General features: G+C 33.5%; 2 protein-coding genes and 1 long non-coding RNA gene across 5 annotated transcripts; 2 read left to right on the top strand and 1 right to left on the bottom strand.

Annotated features, from left to right (window-relative positions):
* The first annotated feature begins 5,674 nt into the window (after window positions 1-5,674).
* On the top strand, window positions 5,675-10,285 carry LOC133830097 (probable inactive leucine-rich repeat receptor-like protein kinase At3g03770). 3 transcript variants are annotated; one of them, XM_062260009.1, is made up of 8 exons: window positions 5,675-6,154; window positions 6,522-7,943; window positions 8,040-8,173; window positions 8,348-8,591; window positions 8,936-9,147; window positions 9,241-9,266; window positions 9,647-9,758; window positions 9,903-10,285. In XM_062260009.1, the coding sequence occupies exons 2-8, from the start codon at window positions 6,590-6,592 to the stop codon at window positions 10,116-10,118; spliced, it is 2,298 nt and encodes a 765-aa protein (XP_062115993.1). In that variant the 5' UTR covers window positions 5,675-6,154; window positions 6,522-6,589; the 3' UTR covers window positions 10,119-10,285. The 3 variants fall into 3 exon arrangements, with proteins under 3 accessions (XP_062115993.1, XP_062115992.1, XP_062115994.1); XM_062260010.1 differs by having other exon boundaries at window positions 5,678-6,154; window positions 6,665-7,943; XM_062260008.1 differs by having other exon boundaries at window positions 5,676-7,943.
* Window positions 10,286-11,300: 1,015 nt separating this feature from the next.
* On the bottom strand, window positions 11,301-13,779 carry LOC133830096 (argininosuccinate synthase, chloroplastic). Its single transcript, XM_062260007.1, has 7 exons — window positions 13,558-13,779; window positions 13,339-13,387; window positions 13,036-13,218; window positions 12,867-12,941; window positions 12,603-12,788; window positions 12,166-12,254; window positions 11,301-12,080 (listed from the first exon to the last, which is right to left on the bottom strand). Exons 1-7 carry the CDS (start codon window positions 13,653-13,655, stop codon window positions 11,528-11,530), a joined length of 1,233 nt encoding a protein of 410 aa, XP_062115991.1. The 5' UTR covers window positions 13,656-13,779; the 3' UTR covers window positions 11,301-11,527.
* A 5,236-nt stretch (window positions 13,780-19,015) lies between these two features.
* LOC133828850 (uncharacterized) lies at window positions 19,016-21,051 on the top strand. Its single transcript, XR_009891344.1, has 3 exons — window positions 19,016-19,154; window positions 19,253-19,321; window positions 20,356-21,051. It is a non-coding gene; the product is annotated as an uncharacterized LOC133828850 (long non-coding RNA).
* The last annotated feature ends 76 nt before the right edge of the window (window positions 21,052-21,127 follow it).

The raw sequence follows: 21,127 nt of genomic DNA, 5'->3' as shown, positions 1-21,127 counted from the left end.
ATTATATTGATAAAGTGCTTGAAAGATTCTCTATGGAGAATTCCAAAAAGTGTCAATTGCCGACCAGACATGGAATTTCTCTTTGCAAAGATCAGTGTCCTAAGACACCACAAGAGCAAGAGGATATGAGAAAGTATCCCTATGCGTCAGCTATGGGGAGCCTAATGTATGCAATGTTATGTACTAGACCTGACATATGTTATGTAGTAGGGATTGTCAGTCGTTATCAATCAAATCCAGGTTTGGAACACTGGATTGCGGTGAAACATATTCTCAAGTATCTCAGGAGAACGAGAGACTATATGCTAGTATATTCAGGTAGTGACCTCGAACCTACTGGATACACTGACTCAGATTTTCAATCTGACAAGGATAGTAGAAAGTCTACTTCTGGGTCAGTATTCACTCTTGGTGGTGGAGCAGTTGTCTGGAGAAGCATTAAGCAATCCAGTATAGCCGATTCAACCATGGAAGCTGAGTATATAGCGGCTTGTGAAGCAGCTAAGGAGGCTCTGTGACTAAAAAAGTTCTACACAGATTTGGAAGTAGTTCCAGAAGTGGAGAAACCACTTGTTCTTTACTGTGACAACAGTGGAGCAGTGGCCAATTCTAAAGAACCAAGAAGCCACAAGAGGGGAAAGCATATAGAGTGCAAATACCACTAACTAAAAGAAATCGTACATAGAGGAGATGTGTCCATTCTGAATTTGTATCAGAACACAATCTCGCACACCCATTCACGAAGACGCTTCCAGCAAAGCAATTTGAGGGTCATGTACGTAATATGGGATTGAGAGAAATGTCTTACTTGCTTTAAGTACAAGTGGGAGATTGTTAGGAGTGTGTCCTAAAAGCATGTAAAGACATTTGTTTTTCTGTGAATAAATAAATACAATGGTTTATTATTATTGTTATATTTAGATTGTTAAATTATTGTTTGAATAATTTTGTAAATATCAGAAAAATTCCATATTCATTATTGAGGATGTGATCTTGTATTAGTACGAGAGAATTAAGATCACATGAATGAATAAAAATAGTCAACAACAACAAATTAAAGTTATGGAATTCTTTAATTGGAGTTGTAAGTATGGTTTACTGAGTATCATAATGATACAAATAATCTAGATTTGGATTATTGATGTGGAAAGACATTTCGGTAAATGTGATTTATATAATATGATTATATATGACATGGACCGATATGAATTAAAGTCTTTATCCAAAAACCATTTAACAATAAAGACTTGTAATTCATGCCATAACTGATGATCATTTATAGATCAACCTAAATCCTGAGTGTTCGTGAACTCCTGTTCATGTTTATTAAATCTTTTGATTCATTCGTTAAGGTCTCTTCAAAGAATGAGGCTAATGACTTTTGTTTTGGAGATTTAATATCATGGATAACTGGGAACATGTATCAACAATACGGAATCTAATCTTTCCTAACGGATCGTATATTAGTTCCCTTAAGGGTTAATTCTAGAACTGAATGATTTTGAGCTCAAATCTATAATTAGATTATAGATTAATTATTCACTAGTGAATTAATGGTACTTAAGGAATAAGAAGTAAATTATAAAGGTTAAATGGTAATTCTTCCATTCTAATTTATGAACTAATTAATTAGAGGGTTGAACTATTGTAAGATGGTTATATCAATGAACGACTTAAGAAAAAGATTTCTGTAAAAGTATATCTATAACATAAAGAGTACAATTCTGAATTTATAGTGGAGTAATATCAGAATTAATAAATTAACTATTATAATTAAAGAGTTTAATTATTTAGTTTCAATTTATTGGAGCTTAATGTTATAGGTCCATGGTCCCCGAAATGGCTCAAACAATCACTGTCAAAGGCAAATACAAAAAATGGGCAAAAATGACTTATGTGATAAGTAAAATATTTTTCTATGTATCAAACATAATTATCGTTTAATTATGTGTAATTAATTAATTATTTGATTTAACAAAATATAATTAATTTTGAATTAATTTATTTTTTGGATTTTTGGTATTTAAATAATAATAAAAATTGGGAAAAATCACATGTCATCACAGGCATGTGGTACACGTGTGGCACAGTGCACAGGCACTGTGCTACACGCATAAGAGAGTGTACTCAGTATCTTGATTCCACAATTTTAGTTATTTAAATATTAAATAAATAATGAGATATTTTAATATGATTAAAATATTATTATTTAAACAAAAATCTGATAACTGATTAGTTATTTTGAATTTGTTTAAAATAACAAATATTTTAATATATTTGATATTATTAAATATTGGATATCAGTTTTTCACAGAACGAAACTTTTCAGGGATAGAAAAATATCTAGGAATCTCTCTCAGAGAAAGAGAACAGTGACAAAAACTAAAGTCATTGTTCTTCACAAAATCCTAGGTCCAAACTTTATCAAATCTCATGTGTTGAGAACATCTGATAAATAGTTTATTGCCTATTATTTGTATAGCGAGCCCACACTCGTTCTTTGTGTGCCTGAGAATATTTTGGAAGATCTTGGTGTGAGATCTCGAGGATTTAGCCATACGAAAAGATAGCAGCAAGGAAGGACCTGAGGTAATTTTTCTGTTCATGTCCTTGATTCAATATATATATATGCATGTGAAGAAGTAGATCTAGAAATCTTATGGGATTAATCTAACAATTTGATTGTTGTTCCGCTGCGTATAATCTCTTATTTGATCAATAAAAACCAACATATCCCTCTTTCTAGCCCTAGTTTTTCTACCCTTTTCAATAGGAGTAGGAGGAGTAGGGTCTTCAGTCTAAGTGAGAGGTGGTTGATCTTGATCATCTATCAGAGGAAGAGTTTCATCTACCTCATCAATATTCATTACCTAATACAACATATTCAACAAGAAAACTAATCAACAGAGCAGCACACAAGTCTATAATCTACTACAACAGAGCAGCACACAAGCCTATAATAATCCACTACAATAGAGCAACACACACACAAGCCTATAATCCACTACAATAGAGCAACACACACACAAGCCTATAATCCACTACAATAAGGCAGCACACAACAATGAACAAACCTAATAACCACTACAACAGGGAGCACACATTCAGACAAGCCTATATATTATAATCCAATATAACAAAGATAATAGATTTACCTCAAGCTTCAAGGTAGAAACATTGACTTTAGTTTAGACTAGTATGATTTTGCTCAAAATCCAATTTGTAAATCAACAAAAATAAATAATTGTCAATTTCTCAATAACTTTTAGGCAGATTTCTAAAAAAAAAAAAGACCCAAACATTGAAAGTAATCAATCTTGATACTACTTATTTAAATGAAATTAACTCCCAAGAATTGAAAAAGCATACATACATATACAATACACAATCAAACAACAATAGGCAAAAGATCCCAATCTATACTCAGTTAGCTATGATAATTAAGCAAAAGATCTCATCTCCAACACTTCCCTAAGGAATCCATAATAGGTTCAAGAAGTTTGTGATTCAAGAGATCCCTTTAACTTTACACATTAAAATCTTATTACAAATATAGTTAATTTTAAAAAAGTGAGTGAAAATAGAGTGAAAAGATCCATTTCATTTTAAAAAAAAAGGATATATGAGTAATTGCTGCTCTTAATGATTCAAGTAAAAATATTATAGTAAAAGCATTAAAGAAACTCTCACCACTGTTAAAAGAAATGAAATATGCAGAGCATGAAAGTGGAACACTATACACAATATAAATATATTAATAAATGAAAAGGCAGGGATCCCATATTACCTATTATTATTATGACTCAAATTGGACAATTTCTAGGGTTAAATTACTTTATAATTTGTATTAACTTCTAAGGAAGTTTCTTAAGTAGAGAGTCGAATTAGGCTGCGTATAGTAGTGTGTAATGTTATTATAGTCTTCAACTTTCATTTTTTTTAACTTGTATACAAGTACACTATCTCAAAACTAACATACCGATAAGCAAATGTTGTAGACTTGTGCTTCTCTATTATTGTTACCTAATTAATTTTGTATAGAAATGTACAATTAAGTAAACCATCAACACTTCTATTCCATAGGTTTTCCAGTGTTAACCTCTCTTCCTATTCAATTTTTTTTTTCTTTACTGCAAACCGAAAACTAAAATGTACAACCATTAAACAGTATTATATTGAGGAGACACACACATATTATATATATTTCTTTTATCTAACCTATAATAACACTAACCGACTGGAGCCGTAAGGGAGAGAGGTCAAGGGTTGCGGTGGGCTTACAGGACGTGTGGTGTTGCTGCGAAGGGCTGGTCTTGGGTGGAGGGCGGTGTGGTGGCCTTGGGCGGAGGGCGATGTGGTGACTGCCGGTGGGTTTTAGAAGAAAAGGGTCGGGCGGCTACAGATCAGAGAGAGAGAGAGAGAGAAAGGATTGGGGCTTTGGGTTTTTTTAGAAGATGAATCATGTGAGTGACAAATCAAAATAAATGATGAACCATGGTTTTTTTTTAATACTATTTCGAGTTTAAACCCGAACCCGCGACACTGAATATTCAAATCTCGAACTTGACCTGAGCCATGTCGGGTTCGAACTAGATTTAACCCGAATCCGACGGGTTTTGTAAAAAATCGGGTTTTTGGGTTGCAGGTCAGCGGGTTTTGCAGGTCAAATGTTCACCCCTAGTTGCGATCCAACTTGAGAGCAAACGGTTGGGACAGAGTCGTCATAACAGTAGACGAAGTGAGCACAAGAGCAGCGATCGAAACAGCAGCACTAAAAGCGGTGGTGGGAGCTAAGGAAGACGGAGGAACACCATTTACGCTAGAAGCTGCACTAGTGATGTCGTCAGTAGACATCGATGGCACACACAAAAAATGCTCTGATACTAAGAAAAGAAACAAAACTTTTGTAAAATTGCATTTCTCAGCTCAAGGAATTCTGAGTTGCTGCCTTGTATTTATAAATATATTGTACAAAATACATAATATTCTAGATACAATATTTTTACATAATCATTACCAAAATAACATAAAGGCAAAGAATAAAAAATATCCTAAGAGAATTGTGCTAGGAAATGTAATTGTTGACAGGGACCACTAAGGTAGAGTTACACCTGTACCAAGACCAATAGCAGTCGCTTGAATAAGGCTAGCATCAGGAATTTGTTTCTTAACACTGTACATGTGGCATATGGCTACATAGCAAACTACTTGCAAAAATGAACCTAATATCACAAAAAATATATGTTTGTAATGATTTCCATAATTAAAGAAACATTTTTGCCACAACAAATAGTTCCATGATAAAACTCTACAAGGAGTTCAGTTTAAAGTAAAAATTGTTCTTTGTCGAAAACTCATTCTCGTTAATATTTTGGTGCGTCTTAGTTTACTGTCCCGTTAAATCTAACTAGTAACTAAAGACCTGTACGGGAGTCACATGGCCACACCTGCTTCGTTCAAACTCCTCCATCATACAAATAGTGGTAAATGACAATCACAAATTCCAACGGATTACTTTCTCATTACGCTCCACAAAATTTGTTAATCTAAAACGACAGTCCCAAAATAAAAATCCCATTCACTTACCAAAAACTACTATTATATTGAAAATATTAATAATAATAAACAACGGACATATAATGTATTGTATTGAAGCTCTCTATCCCAAGAAACAGAGGCAGTGTCAGTGGTATTATTGTCTTCCAATTCATTATCCCTTTGCCCATTTGATGTTTCACACACACGGTACTGTGGCAGCCAGCGCATTTTGATTTGTTTGATGGTATTGTTTAGGGAAAGACATTGTGAACTTATCCTTTTATCCCTCCAGTTAAAAAAGGAACAACAAATGAGAAACACAGTAAGGCAAGCATGCTTCAACTAGCCACTAAAGAAAGAAAGTGATCTTTTCAAGAAAGAAAAAAGTATATACAAAACAAATGATATATTATCATTTTCTGTTTGGCCTCTTCATGAGTTCTTTGGGTTAGCTCTTTGCTCAAAAGACTGAAGAGACTGAAGAGTACTCAAACTGTTCTCTCTCTCTCCCTCTCTCTCTCGCTTGTGAGAGCAAAAGTCTAAGCCATTAATGCTTCACTGGCTTCAAAAAAAGCACCATGTGGGAGCACTAAATGCAATACTACATTAAATCCAGGTACCCCACTTCTCATCTCCAACTACTAAGCAAAACCTTTGGAATTTACATTCTTCCTTGTGGGTTTTGCCTATGTTACTTGAATCAAATGTAACATGTGCTTTTTAAGTTCTGTGAAGAGTTAAAAAGTCTCTTCCTTTATTCTGAGTCATTTTTCATAAGTTGTGTATTTTGCTTGAAAGTTTAATGTTGGCAAGCTTGGTTTTTGAGCTTTGATGGGTGAAGCTGGTTGTTCATACTCTACTGCGTTTTCCTTAAAACGCAAAAGATCCACTCATTGAACCTGAACTTGCCACCTATTTTGAAGAGTTTCTCACTGTTCCACTGATATTATATTGGTGTCGGTTGCGTTTCTATTAAATGACAGGTCTTTATTGAATTCTTGGGTCATATGGTTTTTGGACTCTTCATAACAAGAAAAAGAGAGATCTTTTAATGGAGTGTTGTAATATGCTCTTGTTTTTCTTATTTACCTGGAGTTTTTCTTTTCTGGGTACTTATCAACTTCAGTCCTCTCAAACCCAAGTTCTTCTACAACTAAGAAAGCATTTGGAGTACCCCACAGAGTTGGAAATTTGGAAAGATCATGGCAGGGATTATTGCTTCATTTCTTCAGGTACACAAGTCAACCTCACATGCCAGGACAATGTTGTCTCTGAGCTCAGAATTATGGGAGATAAGTCAATTAAGGTTAGTGGTTTTAATGGGTTTGCTATTCCAAATCAAACTTTGTCAGAGAGATTTTCAATTGATTCTTTTTTTACCACCCTGTCAAGGCTTAATAGTCTGAGAGTTCTTTGCCTTGTGTCTTTGGGCATCTGGGGTCCAATTCCAGACAAAATTCATAGACTGTATTCCCTTGAATATCTAGACTTGAGTTCAAATTTTTTCTTTGGTTCTGTTCCACCTAAAATCTCAGAAATGGTGAAGCTTCAAACTCTTATATTGGATGACAATTTCTTGAATGGAACCGTTCCAAGTTGGTTTGATTCATTAGTTGATCTGAGTGTTTTAAGTTTGAGCAACAACCAATTGATAGGTACGCTTCCATCTTCACTTCAAAGAATAACCACTCTCACCAATCTTACTATAGCTAACAATGATATATCAGGGAAGTTACCAGATCTTGTTCCCTTAAGAAGCTTATATGTGCTAGATTTGAGTGGGAACAAACTTACCTCTACACTACCTACAATGCCAAAGGGGCTGGTCATGCTGTTTCTTTTCAACAACTCATTTTCAGGTGGGATTCCACAGCAATATGGCCAATTACAAGGGCTTCAAAACCTTGACTTATCATCCAATTTTCTAACAGGCATGCCTCCAGTTAAACTTTTCTCTTTGCCTAATATCAGTTACTTGAATTTGGCATCAAATATGCTAAGAGGTTCACTTTCGAACCATCTAAGTTGTGGGAGTAAACTCGAGTTCATAGATATATCCAATAACAAGTTCACAGGTGGATTGCCTTCTTGCTTAAGCAATAAATCAGATAAGAGACTTGTTGAGTTTGATGGGAATTGCTTATCAATAGATATGCAGAATCAACATGAACAATCGCATTGCGAAAAAGTGAAAAGTGTGAAGAGTAAACAATCTCGAGGCAATACAGCTATTCTAATTGGTGTTATTATAGGAATAGTTGTGCTTTCTCTGCTTTTGATTCTAGGTTTGCTTCTTTTATTAAAAAATTTCTGTCCTCGAGGGATGTCTGAACAACACTTACTGCACAAAGCTGTACAAGATAGCTCGGTTGCAGGATACTCCTTTGAGCTTTCAACAAATGCAAGTAGGTCAACCAATAACAAGATTTGTAATACAATTTCAACAAGGATAATGATCAACCAATAATGATGCCAAATTTTATTTTATTTTTGTCTCACAGGTTTTATTTCTCAAGCTGCAAATTTAGCCAGACAAGGTCACCAAGTATGCCAGTCCTTTTCCTTAGAAGAGTTAATAGAAGCTACTAACAACTTTGACAACTCTGCCTTTTTGGGAGAAGGGTCTTATGGGCAGGTAAAGTTCTCATATCATTGCATCTTTACACCTTTCAATGTGATGTATGATGTTTTGAAAATATTGATATCCCCAAGGATTTTTAGTTTCTTATCACTATAGTAATAGTTCTTTTTAAGTTCTAATTTTTGTGATTCTTTTTTTTCCTCTGATTTTTCTCTTTTTTTCATGCAGCTATACAAAGGAAGGCTAATGAATGGGACAGAAGTTGCTATAAGGTGCCTGCAATTATCAAAGAAGTTTTCAATTCGAAATGTAAGACTCAGGTTGGATCTGCTTTATAAGCTCCAACACCCACATTTGGTATGCCATTTAGGCCACTGTCTGGACAGTGGTGGGCAAGGAGATTACAATCTGAACAAGGTCTACCTTGTATCTGAATTTGTACCAAATGGAACTTTTCGCGATCATCTTTCTGGTAAGTTCCAAATTTTAAGTAAGAAATGTTTTTGGAAGCAAGCATTGAAGAGCCTTTCCTTTTTAATGGTGTCAACCATCTAAATTCAAGAATGGCCAACACATTTCAATTCATCTTTATTTTTAACTTTTTCAACTTTACCAGACATTACTCTTTATTGTTGGTTCATATATCAAACATCCAAAGAAAGGGTATGCCAATGTGATCAAGTGCGAGATTGGCAGCATTTACAAATAAACTCGAAGCAGAAAAAGAACTAAATAATATTCACTCTCATTTTAAAATTTACAAGCATTGTAAACTAATGTCAATTTTTCTGAAAATATAACTGATAACATGTGTAGAGAACAGTCTGGGAGAAGTCCTTAATTGGCCACAAAGATTGACAATACTAATTGGTGTTGCCAAAGCCGTACACTTCCTTCATACTGGAATCATACCTGGTTTCTTCAACAATAGACTGAAGTCAAATAACATCTTGCTCAACCAGCATCAAATGGCAAAATTGAGTGACTATGGAATGTCAATAATCTCAGAAGGAACTGAAAATTTTGTGGTAAGGGCCCTTCGTATCAATTGATTAATTGTTTTATCTAGCAAATTTTTTTAGTCATTCTTTGTGGTTTTAACCTCTATTCTTAATTTGTAGGCAAAAGGAGACAGCTATAAATCATGGTAAGAATTTTCTCTCTTCTAAAACAGCTTTTTCATTCAATGTATGATATTGTCTACTGCTTTCTAATACCAAGTTGATCATGAACAAACTCGAAAAATTTGGCATAATCCAACAGAATGTGACTACTTCCATCTTTAATTGGGACAGACAAAAAGCAAATGGTTTCCAAATAAATAAATAAATCAAGCTTTTTGATAAGGGAAATTTGAGGAAATATGCTCAATGAAGCATAGAATTGAAAAAATACTCCCCTAAGTTAAGGGTATTTTGGGGAAAATTTTGTCTTAGCAGATTATAAACTCTCAACTATCTTAGGTTGCAGCTTTGTACTTAAGCGATTTTTTATTTACATTTGACAATGGGAAATCTTGATTTTCAGGCAAATGACAAGTTTAGAAGATGATGCATACAGCTTTGGCTTTATAATACTGGAAGCAGTAGTTGGGCCTTCCCAATCTGCTAGCAGAGAGGCATTTCTGCTCAAAGAAATGGTATGTTCTTCAAGAGTAACATAATCTGGTCATGTGTGTGCCATAGATGAAAAATGCCCAAGGGGGAAAAAAATCTAAACACTGATCTCAATGCACACTGTGATCATTTAAGTTTGTTAACTGAACATGATCCTTAATGTGCAGACAACTCTGCAGAGCCTCGATGGGCGGAAGCGAATAGTTGAACCAGCTGTTCTATCCACAAGCTCACAAGAATCACTGTCAATTGTAATCTCCATAATGCAGAAATGCATCTCTCCAGATGCAAGCCGTCCATCATTTGAGGACATACTTTGGAATTTGCAGTATGCAGCTCAAGTACAGGCAACAGCAGATGGTGAACAAAGATCAGATAAATGAGTCATCTCCATGCAGAGGGAGAGGTACAGCATGAATGGTCTTCACCACAAGATTTGATATGCTTAAAATAAAAGGGCATGTAAAATAAGGGAAGTGGGGTTCAATCTAGTCAGTTTTTCTCATGTAAAACTTTTTTTACAAAAAATAAAAATAAATAATATAGTTTATTTTTTCTTGTATTAGTTAACATAGCTCTGTCTCCTTGTATTCTTCAACAAGAAGTCACTGCAGGGTAAGACCATACTATTTGAATATACATCATTATATATTTCCTTACATCAAGTTGTAAATTAAAGGGAAATATCAATCATAATTTCTTTATGATTTTCCTATAATGCTGTTGGGTTTCAGCATTGTTTTCAATCATGAGAATCAAAGTTCTATAATTTTCTCCAAGTTGCAGCAGCAGCCTAGCTTTTGTGAAGTTTATCCACTAGTAAGTTTTCCCTTTTTCTGGAGCAAGAAAGATTGTGGACTGTTTTTGCATTTAATTTTTCAAAATAATTGGTTTTTTCTAAAACAAACAGAAAAGCCTCTTATTTTTTACACTATGTAAGTGCAATCACCTATCCAGATTTGGAGTCTCAAATCTCAATTCAAATTCATGTTTAAATGAACATATGTACCATATACTTAATTAGTATTTTCTTGAAATTTTTTAAATTATTAATTGGATAAAAATTGGTATACTAAACTTAAACATGTAATTTAGGTTTGTGTAATATCAATCACATTCATGCCACCTTTTAACTTATGCAGAGTGAGACAATTTAAATTGTTAAAATACAAACTAGACTTCTCCTACAGAAGTCATTTTTTTAATAATATTTCATTGTAATCTCAAAAATAAATTTATATGATATATATGTACATATATTTAACAAAACTACATTAATAATACTTTATCGTTTCATTAATGGCTAGAAATATAAGAGCTTAAATAAATATTTAAAACTTATAATTCAAATAAAACAAGGCATATTTGGCAAATAAATTCTATAAACTGAATTAAAAGATTTAAAGTTATATATACATGTTATTATTTATGCATTTAATTTTGAGAACTTTAAGACAAATTGCATTATTTCTCAAATAAAGGAGAGATACACCTGACTTGACCTTCATTACACCATTACGGTACAAAATCAAAGCTCAGAATTAAAAAGAAAAGCTAAAGCATCATATCAGAATTGCATGAACACAACCCAAATGCCTGACTTAGGGCAAACAGCACTGTTATTACAAGAAAAGACTATCACATCACATACCATTCTCAAGCATCATATCAGAATTGCATCATATCAGAATTAAAAAGAAAAGCTAAAGCATCATATCAGAATTGCATGAACACAACCCAAATGCCTGACTTAGTGCAAACAGCACTGTTATTACAAGAAAAGACTATCACATCACATACCATTCTCAAGCATTGCTCTAACTCTCATTGGAAGCCCATAGAGCCGAATGAAGCCGGCAGCATCAGCTTGATCATATATGTCTCCACTCTCAAACGATGAAATGTCTTGCCTATACAGACTAAAGGGACTACTTCTGCTTGTTACAGTCACAGAGCCTTTGTACAATTTTATAGTCACTGAACCTGTTGTGGTCTTTGTTATGTTCTTCATGAAAGCATCCAAAGATTCTCTAAGTGGGTCAAACCACCGGCCTGCATACACCAACTCTGCATACTTAAGCGCTAGAGAGTCCTTAACTTGGATTGTTTCTCGATCTAATGTCAATGATTCAAGCTCGAGGGCAGCAGCATAGAGAATGGTGCCACCAGGAGTTTCATAGACCCCACGACTCTTCATGCCAACGAGGCGGTTTTCAACCATGTCAACTCGGCCTATTCCATGCCTTCCGCCGATTTGGTTGAGCTCTCTAAGTAGAGATGCAGGGGAAAGCTCCTTTCCATTGACTGAAACAGGCACCCCTGAGACTATCCCAATTTCCAAATACCTTGAAAAAAATAATATCTATGTTAGTATGTAAAACCGTGAGGGAGTAGCTCAAAATCACTGTGAAGGTGCTTAAGGAGAAGTACTCAGGTTCATTTGGTGCATCTTCCGGATCAACTGTTAACATGTACATATCCTTCTTAGGCTCATTTGCAGGGTCTTCTAAGATATCACCCTACAATTTCAAAAGATCATCTCATAAATGAAGGAGAATAGTAAGAGCTTTAGATATCATTATTTTTCAATCATCCAAATCACCTAAAGGGCAGAAATGTAAAACAAGAAGAATGAATTTTTTGTTTTTGAAAAAAGTGATAAGAATTATCATTAAGATTGCATAGCAATGACATTACAGATAGTGGAAGGATTTCTTCCATCCAATTAAGCTTATTGTCTAACATAAGCTAGCATAAGGGCACACTAGCATGGGATAGTGCTACTCGGAAAATTAGACAATTAAACTTTAAGGTTTAATATTAGAATTAATTTTTTGTCAAGTGAACTACAAATTAGTAATTATTACCTCATGACTAAGGTGCCACAAGTTCCCATCCCTGCTATAAATGGATTTCTTAGTCACTGGGACAGGTACATTGTGTTTCTTGGCATATTCAATAGCATCCTCTCTACCAGTAATATCCCACTCCCTCCAAGGAGCCACAACATGTAGCTTGGGGTCTAGAGCAAAGAAAGTCAGCTCAAACCGGACCTGAAGTGAAAAAATAGAATAAGTCAAACCAAGCACAATTAAGTTTCATGTTTCAAATGCTTTAATTGATACGCATGCCTGATCATTTCCTTTTCCTGTGCATCCATGAGCAACAGCATCAGCTCCAACTTCTTTGGCAACATCCACCATGGCCTGTTTTATTTCATCAATATGTTTGTAACATATATCATCAATCAACATAACATTTGTATTTGTTCAATTACTCCTCTTTGTGATAAGAACTCACCTTGGCAATAACGGGTCTGGCCATTGAGGTACCCAACAAGTATTTTCTCTCATAAATTGCACCAGCTCTCAAACAAGGGAATATGTAATCTTTTACAAATTCCTCCTGTAAGTCTTTCACTACCAACTGACAAGCCCCACTGGCCTTGGCCTTCTGTTCCAAGCCTTCCAATTCCTTTATACCCTATAAAATTTCAAGTTCAAGTACAGCAAAGCAAGACAGATAGAGTAACCCATCAATAGTAATACCATACAAACAACATTCCAACCAAAAAAAAAATCAATAAAAATTTGAAACACTCACTTGACCAACATCAGCAGTGAAGCAAACAACTTCACAACCATAGTTTTCCCTGCATGAGACAGATTATACAGTACAAATTTAAAGTAAAACTTTTAGTACATTTTATCATTTTATAATGCAGAAGATTTTAATGAAAAAAAACCCACTTTTGTAAAAGGGTGTGGCCAAGGCCAAGTCTTCTTCATTGTAGTAAATGAGACATTTTAAAAAAATAAATACCTTAGCCATGGAACAATGACAGAAGTGTCCAAGCCACCACTATAAGCCAGAACCACCTTCTTCAATTTACCTCGTAAGCCTCTTTCTCCTGTGGCCATCTTCACAATCTCTCTCTTTTCTCAGGAAGAAGAATAGGGTTTTATGACAATGAATCCAAACATGAAAGCTATGATATATAATAGGAATGGGAGGAAAGTGTGTCGTTTCACCCTATCATTTCATCTCTAGTATATGATAAGCAGGTGGATTCCACCTCCTTTTTTTATTATTTATTTTACTTTTTTTATTATTGTCTTTTCTTGATCTTCAACAAAAACAAATATATATCACGTGCTACATACATAGGCACTAGAAACTATGGCTTTATATATGCAGATATGATTTAGGTGAAGTATAGTGTATTGATGGGTTATTATTATTATTATTACATACAAAAACGAGGTAATATGATAAGAGTTGTTACACTCAGATTTCGAGACTTGAGGTTGTGATCTCGAAAGCTGGATCCGTCAGGGGTGAGTTCGAGATAGTCAAAATACATGCTTGTAACCTAGATACCGAACCTTCAAAGCAGATGGCAACCTCGAAGATGGACAGCCTCGAAGTTCTTGCAAGCTCGAAAAACAGAACATCGGAGTATGTCCATTGTCAGATGACCTCGGATCAAGTGGCCCGAGTTTGGCATGAGTGTGAGCTCGGGGTAAGGCGGCCTCGGTGGTAGTTACCCTTTCCAAACTGATTTCGGGAAAACAAGACAACTTGTACTTCAGTCAGAGACTTAGACGGGCATGATGCAGATTGTTAATCTCGAACGGCTTAATAGGTCACTTGAAGGGACACAGTCCATGCATTCAAGAGATCTTATTGTTGTAACGTTTCCTCATATATAGGAGTTACAGGCTTTAAAGCCATTAAATTTATTAATATACAAGATAACTTCCCAAAAACGTGTGGGATAATATTTTGAGACTTCCTCTATAAATAGAGAAGTCATGTACCTTTGTAAGGGACCGAAATTTTGTGATCTTGAGAAAAACTCTGGAGAATTCATCCTTGAAGGATTTCCAGAAATTTCCTAAGTTCTAATAACAAAGACTCGTGGACTAGGCAGAGTTAACTGCTGAACCACGTAAAAAAACTCTCATTGTTTTATTGTGTTTTTCTGGCCATAATTCTTTATTTACGTGCTCTACATTTTAAGTTGACGAAAAACGACGTCAATAACAACACTCTCAATATTACTTCTACTCTATTTTTTAAAATACATTCTCAAAACACACTTTTTTTTTATTTTACTTTTAAGTTTTATATTACACCATACATCAAATTCTCGATTTTTTTTTTCTCTATATCATTTAAATATTATTAATTTTATGATTTTATTACTTTTAAATATTTTCTATCACTTTCAATAATATATCTATTTCTTACAATAATATTTATATATCTTTTAATACTTGCAATATTTATCTATGCATAATGTCAAATATAATAATATTTTACTTTTAATTAATCCAAATTTATAAAATAAGTTAAAATACATTTTCCTTACAACATTTAAATATTTTATTTTTTATTGATTTCAAATATTTATCTAACTATTATTAATATTATTATATATGTTAATATTTATATTAATATTTATTTCAAATATTTATATAACTAAAAATATTGAAAGATTTGTTATGCAAAAATATATGGTAGAGAGAAAATATATATATTAGAGTATATATATAAAAAAAAAATAATAATAATTACAATTTAAATAAATTAATCATAACTAATTTTTGGTTGTGTTACTAGTTTCAATTAATATAAAATAACTAAAGAAAAGACATTCAAATAAAAAAAATAGAAGTAGAGCTTGAAGGAGACAAGGAGAGAGAAAGTATGAGAAATTAATAAAAAAATAATTTAGAGTATGTACAGTATGTTATAAATGTAGTGTAGTATTGTAGTAAAATTAAAACATTTATGTATAAGGAGCTTTTTTTTTTATTGATTCTCTAAAATTTTAAAGAAGTATGTGATATACAACAACTATTGGGACTGCTCTAAGCTGTTGGAAATAATGTACTGACTAACATTTAGGTTTGTATTCACATAAAATGAAAATGGTTATAGCTACATGTGTTATCTACTTTTGAGCTAAATTCAGTGAAATTTACTAAAAAATTATTTTAGATAGCTATGTTTCTCAACTAATATTAATTATTATTATTACAGGTATATACATAAACTGTATTTGGAGTGCTTTTATTTCTATTGTACTCTCTAAAAAGTTATGTTGAAGAGCTATGTTTAAAAATGCTCTTGAGAAAGGAAGAGGAAATTCAAAGTAGATATTTTTCTCATCATGTGATGAGATTTGTGCATTGGTATGTATACTATATTTATTGGGTAATTCTTAAATAGTTTTTCTTAAAATGAAATTGTTAGTGCACCATTTTTGTGTTTTCGGTACCTAGATAATTATAATTATAATTTTTTTATATGATGATGTTCATTGTAGTTACAACATGCATCATACCAGTTTTAGAGAAATTTTGAATAATTTACAGAGCCGAAATCAAGGTTCAAATATTCTGTTGCACACGCTTATTAAAAAATAGGCAAGCGTTAAATAAAAATATTTGAACTATGTTTTCAATATATTAAATTATTCCGAATTTTCTCAAAATTATTCGAAATGTTGGAACTCTTACTGTGTTAACTTTGTACTAACTTTATAATTATAAGAGATGTTGTAATTAGCTCTAATTAATGAGACTTAGACGTTTCAATTACCTATAAATAGACTAAGGGTCTCATTGTAGAAGTAAGCTAATTTGAGTAAGCTAAAATGATGTCATATTACAAACTCAAAAAAAAAATTGGGTATTGTAAATTCTCAAGTCAACAACATTGTCTTGTACAAATTTTGTTACTTGTGATTTTAGGTTTTTTTAGTTGGTGAAAACTAGTGTCAACACCTAGTATAATACACATGAAATTAATTTGGTATAAATATTATTGAGTAAATTGCGGATACCTAAAATACTCAATATTTTAAAAATGTTACACTTTCATGCCCAATTTTTTTTGTGGTAAATATGTTCAATGTTTTTAAAATATTGCACTTTTATACTTATTTTTTTATTATTTTGAGAAATTAAGGAAAGTTAAGGAAAATATAGGTTTTTAATTATTTTTTAAATTTTAAATTATTTTCTATTTCTTACTATTCCTCAAAATAACTATTTTAAATTAAAAATTAATAGATGTTTTATTAAAATTAATAAAAAATAATTAAATTATGTTTTTCCATCAATTTAAAAAAAAGTGAAGGAAAAATATAAATTTTAATTATTTTGATTATTTTAAAATCTTAAATGATTTTTGTTTATTATTTTGAGAAAGAATAAAGAAGTGAAAATAATTTAAAATATAATTAAAATTCTATATTTTTCTTTCATTTTCCTATTATATCTCAAAATAATAAAAAAAATAGGTTTAAAAGTGAAACATTTTAAAAACATTGGTTATATTTATCGAAAAAAGAAATTTGGATAAAAGTACAATATTTTATAAACATTAAGTATATTTATTAAAAAAAAATTGATTATAAAAATATTGGATATTTGAATCACAATTTAATCTACATTACTTTACCTAAAACCCAGTAGTAGTAGTGCAATACAAAAGAATCTTTGCACTTTATCATTCTACTTTATTCCACTTTTAAAACCAAAAGAATGTTTTTTCTCAAAAGAAAAAAAGCTAAAATGCTTATTCTTTACATAATTCAAGGAAAAGAAAAAGAAAGAAGGTTGGAATTTTGTACTTTATTATTTTGTTTTATTCCAACTTTTTTATAAAAGAATAAATAAAAAAGTATTCCACCTTTAAACCCAAAATCATTTTGCTTTAGAATGTGGCATGAAATAATGAAAATCAATGGTGTTGGTTGTATTTACCAAATACAACCAATATTGTCCTAAGAATGTAATTAGTCTTTGCACATATGTAACAATTTAATTCAGTAGAGTAATTTAGTCATACAGTATAAAATTATAAAAAAAATGGTTGCGCAACTTATTTTCGCAAAGACCGACTACATATGATGAAAGCAGTCCCACAGCAACATAAGAAACCATACATCGAAGTCCCACAACAACATAAAGAAAACCATACATAGACGTATTCATAAATTCATAATATATATATATATATATATCAATGTGAATTGTCAAAAATTTATATATATTAAGGGTATATAATTATTTATTATTGCGTATTTTATCGAAATACAGACTTTATATATTATGTTTTAAATAATATTTTTCTGTTACTGTAATTTAAAATTATATATATTTGATATTTTGAATTCAAATTTAAACGATAAAATTTTATCAATATGATCAAATTCTCATTAATTATATATAATTAAATTTAAGTTTGAAACTCATATAATTGAGAATAATTTGATTATATTAATAAAATGTATATACAAAGTACCAAATATTTACGATTTCATATAACACGATACCAGATAAACATTATTAAAAATATAGTATATGTAACGACCCAAATTCGCTAATAAGGCTTAAGGGCCTTGATTAGTGTGCCGGGAGGGCATTACTGGAATAACTGTGACTTAATGAGTAATTATATGTTTAATAATGTTTATATGATAATTGATTATATTATGTGGTAATATGATATGTGATATATGTGAGAACCACATTATTATATGGATAGGTTCGCTGAGTACGACTCAAGACGATTCTAGGGCCAGATAGTGGGAAAAGTCACAACGGGGTATGGTTTCGAAGAAGTCGGGGATAATTTTAGATAGCGGATAGCAATTTGGACTATTGGGTCATGAAAATAAATATATGGAGATATATTTAATGTTAGGATGTTTAGGTGGGAATAATGAGGGATTTTACCATTTTGGCCTCGATGACAGTTCCGGCACCCCGAGCCTCGGGATTAACTTAATATGTGAGATAGACTTAAGGAAGTGTAACGACCCAAATTCACTAATTAAGCTTAAGGGCCTTGATTAGTGTGCCTGGAGGGCATAATGGGAATTATGTGTGGTTTTAATGATTAAGATGCATGATTATGATTTTAAGCATGTTATATGACTATGTGTATTATGTTATGTGATAATTATGCTATGTGATTTGTACCACGTGGGTGTGGTGATATCAATGTGATGCACGTGCCGAGACGGTCCTAGAAAGCTAGATAATGGTAACTGGTGATTTGGTAACCTGCGTAACTGTTAGTAACCATAAAGAGTAACAGGTTTTATTGGAAAGGTGGTAGAATTGTAATGCAAGTAAAAGGACAAGTGTGCCCTTGAGGCTTAGTTAGAAAGGGATATTTATGGAGGGATAGAGTGGTCTTTTGGCAGTGGTTTAGTTAAGTTTCAGCTGAGGGAAAATGCAATCACGTATAAACACTTTGGAAATGGATTTATGCTGAACTTTGGAGACCTAGAGATAGAGTAAAAGAAAGGTGGAAGAGGGAAGCTGAATTTGGCTCTTGGAAGGAGAATCAAGGGGTTTGAAGTTATCAAATCAAGCCTAGGCCAAGGTTATTCAGAGGTAAGGATTAGAACTTTGCTTTGTTGAATTTAAGTTTGGATTTTCAGAGATTGAATATGGGAACTCAAGGATGGTTATGGCTGTTTGTGGAAATTCAGCTTGTGGGGTTATAAAGCTTGACTTGGAGCTAGAAGCAAGGAAGCTAGAGGTTGGACTCTTCATTCAAGGTGAGGATTCTGTGTAATTGTAAAGCTTATTTCTGTTATGGATTAGGGAATCTGAAGTATGGTTTGGGTTTAGGTTTAAGTTTTTAACTTTCTGGTTTGAGTTATTAAGGCATGGAACTCAAGAGTGAATTTTGGGAATAAGTGTGTAATTGAGCTAGGGTATGACGTTTTTAGGTTGTTGTGTGGTCTATTAGGGGTTTTGAGTTGGTTTTGGGGCTTAGGAATGAATCTGGGGTGATTTGGAGTGATTTGGGTTCGGGAAAAACGTAAGGAAAAACCCAGAAATCTGGGCTCGCGAAGGAGCGCCGCGGCGCAAGGCTGTTTTCTAGGCAGAGTGTGCTCTCTGACTTGCTGGGCGCCGCGGCCCTATAGGGCTGCGCCGCGGCGCTAGGCCAATTTCAGGACATGGGAATTTTCAATTTTGAGCCTTTGCTTCGGGGGTTCGGGGGATGCCTTCGGTGCATTGTTTTAGGGATTTGGGGGTTCCGAGAGTGTGGGATTGGTTCCAGGAAATAGTTTTGGATTGATTAGTGACAAAGGAAGTTTCATTTGTGTTGTGATTAGGTCTTTGGAGAGGCTCGGGGTAGAGGAACGTGCTCGCGGCTTCGAGGCATCGGGAACTAGTGAATTGAAAGGTAAGAAAACGGCACTCGGTTGTATGATTGTGATGGGACTAAGTGCTCTCGAAAGATATATCGTGTCAACGTTGGTATTACGCCATGGGACATGTAAAAGCGGTCTAAGAGTGCCGTACATGATTTTAGCGCACAGGGCGCGAATTGGCCACTAGGAGCCAAGAACAACGGGATAACCGAGGGAGTGGCCTGAGGGCGCTAGCCCTGGTTATCGTTTGTGAATTGTGAATATTATGAACTGAAATGCCTAGTATGTGGAATACTTGATTATACTGACTGATGATATATTTGAGTATATGTGATGCAATGTGAGATGTTGACTTGTCTGTTAATTGTTCATGCTCTGTTGTTGTTGTGTTTTCTTGCTGGGCCTTGGCTCACGGGTGCTACGTGGTGCAGGTAAAGGCAAGGGCAAGCTGGACCAAGCCTGAGGTGGAGAGCTCCGAGGTGAAATGTACATAGCCAGCTGTTCGATCACCATGATCGAGGTGTGAGTCAGGACATGGATCTACCTAACTGCTCGTTTTGCCTTAGTATGGCTGGTTAATGTATTTGAATCTTGTAACTTTTGTAAACGGCCTTTAAACTGATATTTTTGGGATCCCGTGTAAATAAACAGTGTTTCTTTTAATGAAAATGTGGCTTTTGAAACCAAAACGCTTTCAGCCCTAGTTCCTTAATAGTTTCAATAACACGATTTTATTTAAATGACTTGGTTAGCAAGTCTGGTACTTTATAAACACACAGTGTAACGGTCTTGGCTATCCAGGGCGTTACAGGAATCCTTTAGAAGAAAAACACAAACCGACTAAAGACTTTATCTCAGCTCACTTTCACATTCAAGGAAAACAAAGGGAAGGAAAGAAAAACACAGAAACCTAAAGGGGAAACTAGCTGGAATCTCTTGGATTTGTAGTGAGGATTTGAAGGTCTAGCTCAGGGATTTATCAAGCACTAAAACAAGGATTAAGGTAAGCATCTAACTCTATTTTCTGTGGTTGAATTCTGAGTTCTAGCTGGGTTTTAATTAAGTGTTGAAACAAGTATGGTTTTGATGTTCTAAGGCAGAATTAAGAGGGAAAACTTGGGAGCTTAGCTTGGCCACAGCTTGGTGAAGTGATTCTACAGCAAAGGTAGTTTTAACTCCTAGTTTAGAGGTTTTAAATGGAAT

This window comes from Humulus lupulus, chromosome 4, assembly GCF_963169125.1.
Source record: "Humulus lupulus chromosome 4, drHumLupu1.1, whole genome shotgun sequence".
In the NCBI taxonomy this organism is placed as follows: domain Eukaryota; kingdom Viridiplantae; phylum Streptophyta; class Magnoliopsida; order Rosales; family Cannabaceae; genus Humulus; species Humulus lupulus.
The sequence above is the reverse complement of the archived record's forward strand: the minus strand, read 5'-3'. Positions and strand labels throughout refer to the sequence as shown.